General features: G+C 37.6%; 1 protein-coding gene across 2 annotated transcripts; it reads right to left on the bottom strand.

Annotated features, from left to right (window-relative positions):
• Positions 1–925: 925 nt before the first annotated feature.
• LOC131161535 (protein OSB1, mitochondrial-like) lies at positions 926–8343 on the bottom strand. Of its 2 annotated transcripts, none has more exons than XM_058117363.1 (4): positions 7756–8343; positions 6210–6348; positions 2273–2354; positions 926–1622 (listed from the first exon to the last, which is right to left on the bottom strand). In XM_058117363.1, exons 1-4 carry the CDS (start codon positions 8094–8096, stop codon positions 1348–1350), a joined length of 837 nt encoding a protein of 278 aa, XP_057973346.1. In that variant the 5' UTR covers positions 8097–8343; the 3' UTR covers positions 926–1347. The 2 variants fall into 2 exon arrangements, with proteins under 2 accessions (XP_057973346.1, XP_057973347.1); XM_058117364.1 differs by lacking the exon at positions 926–1622 and adding an exon at positions 1663–2196 and having other exon boundaries at positions 7756–8320.
• Between the last annotated feature and the right edge of the window lie 565 nt (positions 8344–8908).

The following is an 8908-nucleotide window of genomic DNA, read 5'->3' as shown; positions in this document are numbered from 1 at the left end:
GGTTGATTGATTATTCCTAAAAAATAAGAAGTCTAGAAGAAGGAAAAGAGGATACACTAGTAGCTCAATCAAACAAGAGTACGGGCACAACCTTTATATCTGAAAAAGAGAAAGCCTAGGACAAGTATTATCATTTGTGAGCAACTGCACTAAGTCTATGTTTGACGAGATTTTAAATTTAGATTTGTATTAGATTTAAATAAAATATAATATAAAATTTTATTAATCAAAGTTCGAAATCCATGCATATAATTATGCACAAATTCAAAGTAAAGGGTCAGCATTCATTCTACTGCATGCTTTCTCACTTCAACACTATACTTTGATTGATCTATCACTTAACCCTTGATCTTGAAGGTCATAATTAGAGCATATAGAGATGGACATAAAAGTCACCAAGTCCAAGATTTGCGCAGCCGAGGCAAAGAAACCAAAAAAAAAAAAGGTGGAACTGAGGTAGGAATAAAAAAAAACAGCTAAGTAAAGGCCACAACCATAGCATTATAAAACAATAGTCACAACAGAGGTCCAAAAGAAAGCACAAATTCAAAGTGAAGGGTCAGCCTTGATTCTACTGCGTTTTCATATCAACATTCAACACTATGGGAAAGGAGTAACTTCCCACGTGTTTACTGCATACGAATGGAATGAACTATTAGTTTACTTTTTTCATGTTCTTCATTTGAATTCAAACATTACGTCTATAAATCCAATTTTATATTATATTTTTGTCTAGAGAGACACAAATCCATTCCAAACTTGATACAATTTTATACTATATTTTGTCTAAATAGACAAATCCAAATTCAAATCTCCGTACTCCCCAAATGCAAGATAAGAAATCAAAATTTAAAATATATATATATATATATATATATATATATATATATATATATTTCCAACTTTCCTATATAAGTCTATAAAATTTATATAAAAAGAAAAATCTCTCATTCTCTGTAATATGCTGGTAACAAATTAATAATGCATAGCATAAAACCATTCTTCTATCAATTACACAGCAAGCAGAGTGTGGAATCATTTCACTAATCAGTGAAGACTTTTTTCCAACAAATCCTTAACAGTAAAATATCCATAAATTTCCAAAGAAACCTGCAATGAACTGCACGAAAGTTGAGATCTTCACTGCAAGACCTGATCTTCCACCGCTTTAATCCCCCTATGGTGTATTATATACTCTTCAAGTAAAATTCAGTTTCCTGTATGGCTGTACAAAACTAAGCGCAACAATGGCAATCAAACTCAGAAGCAACCAAAAGTCAAGAACACAACTTCCTCACATCAAGATCAAATACAACTTTAGTCACTTCTTCGGGCCCAGACACTTTCCTACTCGTCATACACCCACATTCTCACACTGGAACGAGAACCTACATCCTCCTCATCGCCTCCTGCCATTCTTGAATCATGCAATTGGAGTTGTCTTTTAATCCATGGAGGATCATGTGGACTAAGCCAAAGAGCTTCACCAGTATCCTTATGCTTAAAATCAGGAATACGCGAATTTGGTTTATTTTTCCTGTTATCCCACCACTCATGCGGGTTGGCAAAATAAATCTGCCACAAATGAAAGCGGTCTTCCTTCTTTTCCAAACCAGAAACACCTAAACAAAAGAAAGAATATGCAAATACCTATAAATGTTAAACCTAGTATTACACAGCTCATTGTACTACCAGGCAAAAAAATCTAGTGCCAAAACCAAGCTAAAACTACGTACTCAATTTGTTACACATAGATCAACTTGAACTCACTCAGGATAGGCAAATTAGCAATATAATAATAATAATAATAAGCTAACATTTTCTAAGGTCATGCCCTGCAAATTTCTGCAGTAATATCCCAATCCCACATGCTGAAGTTTGGAGTTACATATACATCATACAAACATGATAGTCGTATAATCAGAATTATTAACTTCCAGCAAGCCTTACACAAACTGTTCTATAACTTCCACTTGCATGTTATTTTTCAAATCTTCTTCAATTAATTCTAGCAACTACCATCACTTAAAACTGAGGAGCACGCAAAAAAAATTATTGTGATTAATATAGCATGTTTCAATTATCTTTAAGTAGCATAAACAATATCAGGTGAAGGGGTGTGTCCAGGTGTTCGATTCACCTGTTTTAAAGTCATCATTTGAAAGTAGCCAGCATCAATACACTTCAAAATTGTTCCTGAGTGTGCAACACAAGCACTCAAAGTGACAATGTGGCATATTCATCTGTTAAAGATTACCAAGCAGAGAATTACCTCGTGATTCTGAGTTCTCATATTTTTGGGAGATTTGTCCTTGACCACGTGGCACAACATAATTTAATTCCTTTACAGTAACCTGCAAAGAATAAACCAAATGCAAGGATCACATATACAGATTACTCATAGTTTTCATTAATGAGAATGGGCTATTGAGTGATAGATGATCAAAGGGTACAAATTCTCAAAAGAAGTCTTTCCATGAAAAAATGCAAGTCGGCTCAAAAAATAAGCAAACAATAAGCATACACACACATATGTAAATATCCTAGAAGCAGCCACCATGCCATTAACAGTGTCAAAATCACGTTGAAAACTAAAGTAATGGTGCAAGAATTACAGCACACTCTAAATATATCAATGTTTTAAAAGGCGAAGGCGTAAGGCGAGGCGTTTTACCCACCTTGAGGCGAGGTGTAAGCCCTTTGAGGCATAAGCATTTTAAGACTGTATTTTTTAAAATAATTAATAAATAAAATCCATTTATATGTGGGAAAAAAAATGAGAAAAATTTTAGAATAATGGAGAAAAAAGTCAAAACATAATTTTTAAATATCATATAAGCCAATTTTAGATAACAAACACAAATAATACATGTTAAAAAATAAGCATAAGCCACATTACCAAAAGAATAGAAAAAGCCAAATTAAAGCATCATCCACGAATTTCTAAGAATATAAAACTAAATGAACAAAGTTCAGAGGCAGATCAAATTGGAAGGGTCCACGACTCGTCGGAGAGAGACGAGAAGCTTGGAGGAATCGTCAGAGAGGGAGAAGGAGCTGGAGGAAAGCAAAGGAAGCTTCATTGAATTGTTGAAGAGGGAGAAGGAGCTGGAGGAAAGCTACGGAAGCTTTGTCGACTCGTCGAAGAGGGAGAAGGAACTGGAGGAAAGCTATAGAAGCTTCGTCAACTTGTCGGAGAATACTAGAGGCTTCGATGAGAGATCTAAAGCTTCGTTGATAGAGGAGAAGACTGGAGGCTTTGTCGAGAGGAATCGTCGACAGAGGAGAAGAATAGAGGCTTCAAAGAGAGAGCAGAGGCTATCATCAAGGAGAAGACTCGCTAAAGGCTTCGTTCAAAAAGCAGAAGAGAAGAAGCTTCGTGGGAGAGAGGGAGGAAAGGGTTTTAGATGCATTCAGGGTTCTGTCTTTTTTAACTTATGTTTTACAGCAAGAAGCCCAAAAGGCGTATGCCTTGACATTTGAGGTGTAAAAATGCAAGCCTTTACATAGGAGGCGTATGCCTTTTTGGAATTACGCATTTCCACTTGCGCCCTTGGGCGTTTTAGGCCCAAATCGCCTCAAGAAACGCACCTCAATAATGCCTTTTAAAACACTGAAATATACAATAAAATAAAATAAAATAAAATAATTCAAGAATTCAAATCAAAGCTACAAATCTATAATGCCCTTGGATCATGCTTGGATGATAATTTCACTCCCTCTTTGGGAGATAAAATAAACACATGGAAGAACCCAATAAAAAGGGACGAGACCTCCACAGAATTAAGCTCCCTCCCGCAATTTTTTTAGAAGTAGGTTATGTGCATGTTGATGGTTATCTTAGACATTAGCATTTTTAGTGTGTGTGTCATGTTAACAGGTAAGAGTTAGCAAGGGCATTATGGTCATTGTATGTACTTTGACATGTGTTATAAATAAAGGGAGACCTATCATTTTGAGTAGGTCTTCCATTTTACCCAATTATTCAACATGGTATCAGAGCCAGATTCTGAGACCTAAACACTAATTGTCACAGCCACCATCAAAACAGAAGCCCAAAACCCTAAATCTGCTGCATGTCTACCATCGTAGAAGAATTTCCAGCAACACTATAGCCCTAAAATTAGCCAGCAGCTGCCGGAAGCCACAGAAGTTGCAGGAAAATTTCTGGGCGACACTGCCAGTTCAGGAACACAAAATCTACAATAGATGTTGCAGAAACAACACTATAGTCACCCACAAACACTGCCGAACTGCCCCATAATGAAATCTCATCTCCAGCAGCTTCCCCATGTGCCCTCACGCACCGGTCAAAGGCTGCCAGAGCCAACCTCACAGGCCGGCGCGTGACTCAAATTTCAGGCATGTTTCTGACCTGAGTTTTTCCAGCAGGGCTCAAATCCCTCAATAAACATATTATTGAAGTTTTTCATGATGTTTTTTGTTCAAAGATCTACCTTTTTTAGTTGCTCATTTACGACATTCAAGAATTGGTTGTTTGGTGCTTCTCAAAGCTGTTTGTCAATGTTTATTGAGTTTATTGAGCCTGAAAGTGGTGTTTGCTGTGTTTTTTGATTGGTACGTTGTGGGCTTGTGGTTTGCATCAGTTGTCAAAGGTTGTTTATGTTAGGAATATACGAACAAATTCCCGAAACCTGTGAGAAACAAATAGAGAAAGAATAACGCCAAAGAAAAATTCAATCACACGCACAAGACAATATTTACGTGGTTCGGCAATTTTGCCTACGTCCACGGAGTTGCAGGGATTTCAATATTATCAAGAAGAAAGCACAGAGAGTGTGGCGATACAATTCACTCGCTCTCGCTCTCTCTCGCAGATACAACCACTAAAACCCTAATCATCCGAAAGCACCCTTTTATATGTTGCGCCTAGGGTTCCGTTCTGAATGGGCTCCAAAAATTTTCCCCGGGGGCAACGCACGAGTACGGCTTGTACCTCACGGCCCAAGCCGCAGCGCTCATGGACTAAGCCTTAGGATAGAAATCTCTAATTAAATAGAGGTCGGGTCATCATCCAAATCAAAACATAACTAGGCTCCACAAAAGCCCAACAGTTTATGTTGGGATCGAGTTGGTGAATTTGAAAAACATGGTGCCCACTGTGTGTTTTTTATTAGCTGCTCTACCGAGGTTGTGTTTGTATTGGTGAATTTGAAAAACATGGTGCCTGCTGTGTGTTTTTGATTTGCTGCTCTATCAAGGCTGTATTTGTGTTGGGATGGAGTTCCCAAATTCCAATAGCATGTCTCCCTCATCAATTACTTGTTTGAGTGAACAGTGTACAATAGTTGTTTCAGAGGAAGAGTATTTAACGTTCCTGCAGTATCAGGCATCCCAAAAAGCATCTCATCACATTGCATCTATTGCTCAAAAAAGTAACTATACCATCTGTATGTCATATGGTATCTCTCCCACTAGTCCCTGGGTTATTGACTCTGCTGCTACTGACCATATGACAGGTGTCACCAACTTCTTTTCTACTCTCTAGTATTCTACAAATCTACCTCAAGTTACCCTTACTATTGGGTCCACTACTGCCGCTAAGGGAATAGGAACAGTAAATCCTACTCCCTCCATCTCTCTTTCTTCTGTTCTCTACATTCATAAATCTCCCCTTAATCTCATGTCTGTTAATAAAATTAAGAAGTCACTGAATTACTCTGTAACCTTCTTTCCTAATTTTATTCTTATTTAGGATCTGAAGAAGAGGAAGATGATTGGAACAGGATGTGAGGCTGATGGACTTTACTACTTTGAGTCACTCTCTTCTCCTATTGCCTATAGTGTTGCTGTCACACCACATCAAATCCATTGTTGCCTTGGTCATCCATCATTGGACAAGTTAAAACAGCTAGCTTATACTTTGAGTTCCGTGTCTACCTTGATTGTGAGTCTTGTCAACTAGGAAAGCATCATCGTGTTCCCTTTGCCTCTTGAGCCAATAAAAGAGTCATTAGCCCTTTTATGTTTGTTCATTCTGATGTTTGGGGTCCTAGTCATGTCACGTCAAAGTTGGGGTTTCAATACTTTGTCACTTTTGTCGATGACTATTCTAGAATGACTTGGTTGTATTTGATGAACGATCATTCTGAATTGTTTAATATATTTTGTACCTTCTGTTCTCAAATAAGAACTCAGTTTGATATGTTAGTTTGAATACTTCATAGTGATAATGCAAAGATTCTAACCTCGTAATATATTCTGAGCTTTCCATTTGCATCGCTCTTTTCATAGGACCCTAAAGAACCTGAAACATAAATAAAATCATTCGGTTTCAGATGTTTGATAGCTATTTCTGCCAAGTTGTCCCACATCTTCAGAAAAATCCTGATCAAAAATTGTAAAATGTGAGTTTTCCAGCCAGCAATATTGCTAGAGAGCCCATAAACTTCTAGATGGGCATGTGCACATGCAATAGAACAGATGCATATACCGAAAGATAAAAGAACTAATGCAGCGCATTCAAAGATATGTTAACCAGAAATAGATGCATCAATTGAAATGAAAACCAAAATAATGCAAGATGCAATTTGTTCTACAGAGCAGAGATGGGATCGAGGATGCAATTTGTTATGCAGATCAGAGATGGAATTTGCCCATGTCAGTTCCAGCAACTCATAAGCAAAAGCCATTTTGCATGAATAACTACTGGAACAGATAAAAGATTTATAATCAAAGTGCTATGCATGGCACTGCAGAAACTCATCAGTTCCATCAGATGTTCAGAATCTGAGGGAGTCCTTGTTTCTGCAGTTATTGCTGCTCTCACTAACAATAACAACAATTCTGTTAATTATATGAAGGGTTCCCCTACTTCATTGTCCGCTTTCTATTTTCCTGAAATATCCAACTTAAATTATTAGTCGAATAGAAAAAACTAATGGAAATATCCAAGATATAAATACCACTAGCACACACAATTAGTTCATAATTTTAAAAAAAAAAATCAATTGAGTTATAAAAATATACATATAAAAGGTCAAGGATTAATTAATTTCATTAATAAAATATGTGAAAATATATTAAGCGCATTTCATAGTTCAATTGCTAGTCAATTTGAAATCGAATCCAACCAGACTGAACCAATTTTGAGCAAGGTTGAGGTCGGAAGTAAAGGAGGCCATTAGAACATCCCCACTTCCAGCACTACTCATTCTCTCGTCATAATAACCAACCACACTCCTAGATTATGTTTAGTTACTAAAAAAGGTAGGAATGAAATAAAAAATTTAAGGAGATACTTCATAAAAATGCTACTCGTGCAAAAATTTATTTTATTCCATCAATGCAGAGTATGATAGGAATTGAAATTCTCATGGTAAGAATTGAATAAGACGAGTGAAATTTAAGAATAAGCATTCCTTGAAACTAAGAACTGTGAGAGTTTATTAGACGTCAAAAACAGCTTCATTTCAAGGAACTTGTTCATGAGATCATATCATCCCAAGCTACTGCAAAGAGTATTTTGAGAAAGTCAACTTCATCTGCCCACCATAAATAGGATTCAGTATGCATATACACTTGCCAAATTCATTTAGATACAGAATGAACGACCTACAACGTTATGTAATTAAATTCTTAATTCCACCATCATGCAAAGCAATCAAAAACTGAAACAGAATTTCAGGAAGAAATGTGACTTAAGAATCCAAAATCCAAAAAACCAGAAATTACCAAATCGAGAACGCAAGCAGGAACATAAACAGATGTCAAGGAGAGGTAAAAGGGGTTCACCTAAGCGTGTGGTTAGATTCACGAGAGGTTTTCACGCTGAGCATTGTGTGAACACCGAAGCTACCGTGCCTGGTGGCAGTGATTTTAACGGGAAGCTCGACCGTTCCGATGAAGCTGACGGAATTGTACAAGCGATCCTGCCATTTGATGACGGTGGGGCGCTGGAATTTGAGAGCGCGGCGATACACTGCGCTGCCGCCGCCTCCGTCGGAGTCTTCAGGAAAGGAGTCGGAGGTTCTAGGGCTCCCCGCCGAACCCGTAGAAGAGAACGGCACCGGTCTCTGCAGAGAATAGGGACTCGCCTTTCTAATTATTACACAGAGACGACGACACAACCCCATGCCGTCGATCTCTATTACGAATAAAGACCCTGCGCCTTCCTCAGCGGGGTTTGAGGTGACTGAAAAAATGGTGTCGCCGGAGACAGAGAGTAGCCACCGCGCAGAGACCGAGCCGGGAGAGTACTGTCTTTGTATCGGCAGGCCCCAGCCTCCATCATTTTATTGGGCCTTGTTTGGCCTTCATTTATTTAAGTGGACATGACTGCAGATGCAGTTCAGTGTCTTTGTTTTGGCAGGCCCAACTTCCTCTAAGACGTGCAATTCGTCAGTTTTGGGTGGAAAAAATGAAAAATTAGATTATTATTTGAACCGATCAAATTTATTTGAGTTTTGAAGGTAAAAATTGATGTATTAGTTCAGAGAAAAAACTGCAGTAGCCAAAATGCCTTTTGAAAACCAAACTGACCAAATTGGTGTAAGTGGTCTTCCCCATGTACTAATTTTGGTTTTTTTTATTTAAACCAAACTTTAATTCTCAGAATCGAAAACCAAACCAATATCTTTTTGGTTCTCAAATTAAAATCGAGCCAAATCGAATTAGATGAAGCAATTTGGTTCAATCACTTCGGTCGGGTTCTTCAGTTTAACTCAAATTCCACGCACCCCTAACTTCTAGAATTTTATTGGGTCTTGTTGGGGCTTTATTTACTTAACAAGACATGGATGTAGATGAGATTTTGATCTTCAAACATTGAGACCAATTGGCATAGCAATTTCATCCCTTTATTTTATGGGCTTTGGTTTGTGACATTTTTTTTTTTTTTCAAAAATATAATATTCATAACAAGTGGGTCGAAGTGACAGGTATATTC

This window comes from Malania oleifera, chromosome 8 (genome assembly GCF_029873635.1).
Source record: "Malania oleifera isolate guangnan ecotype guangnan chromosome 8, ASM2987363v1, whole genome shotgun sequence".
Taxonomy (NCBI): Eukaryota; Viridiplantae; Streptophyta; class Magnoliopsida; order Santalales; family Ximeniaceae; genus Malania; species Malania oleifera.
This window is presented reverse-complemented; position numbering and strand designations above follow the sequence as displayed.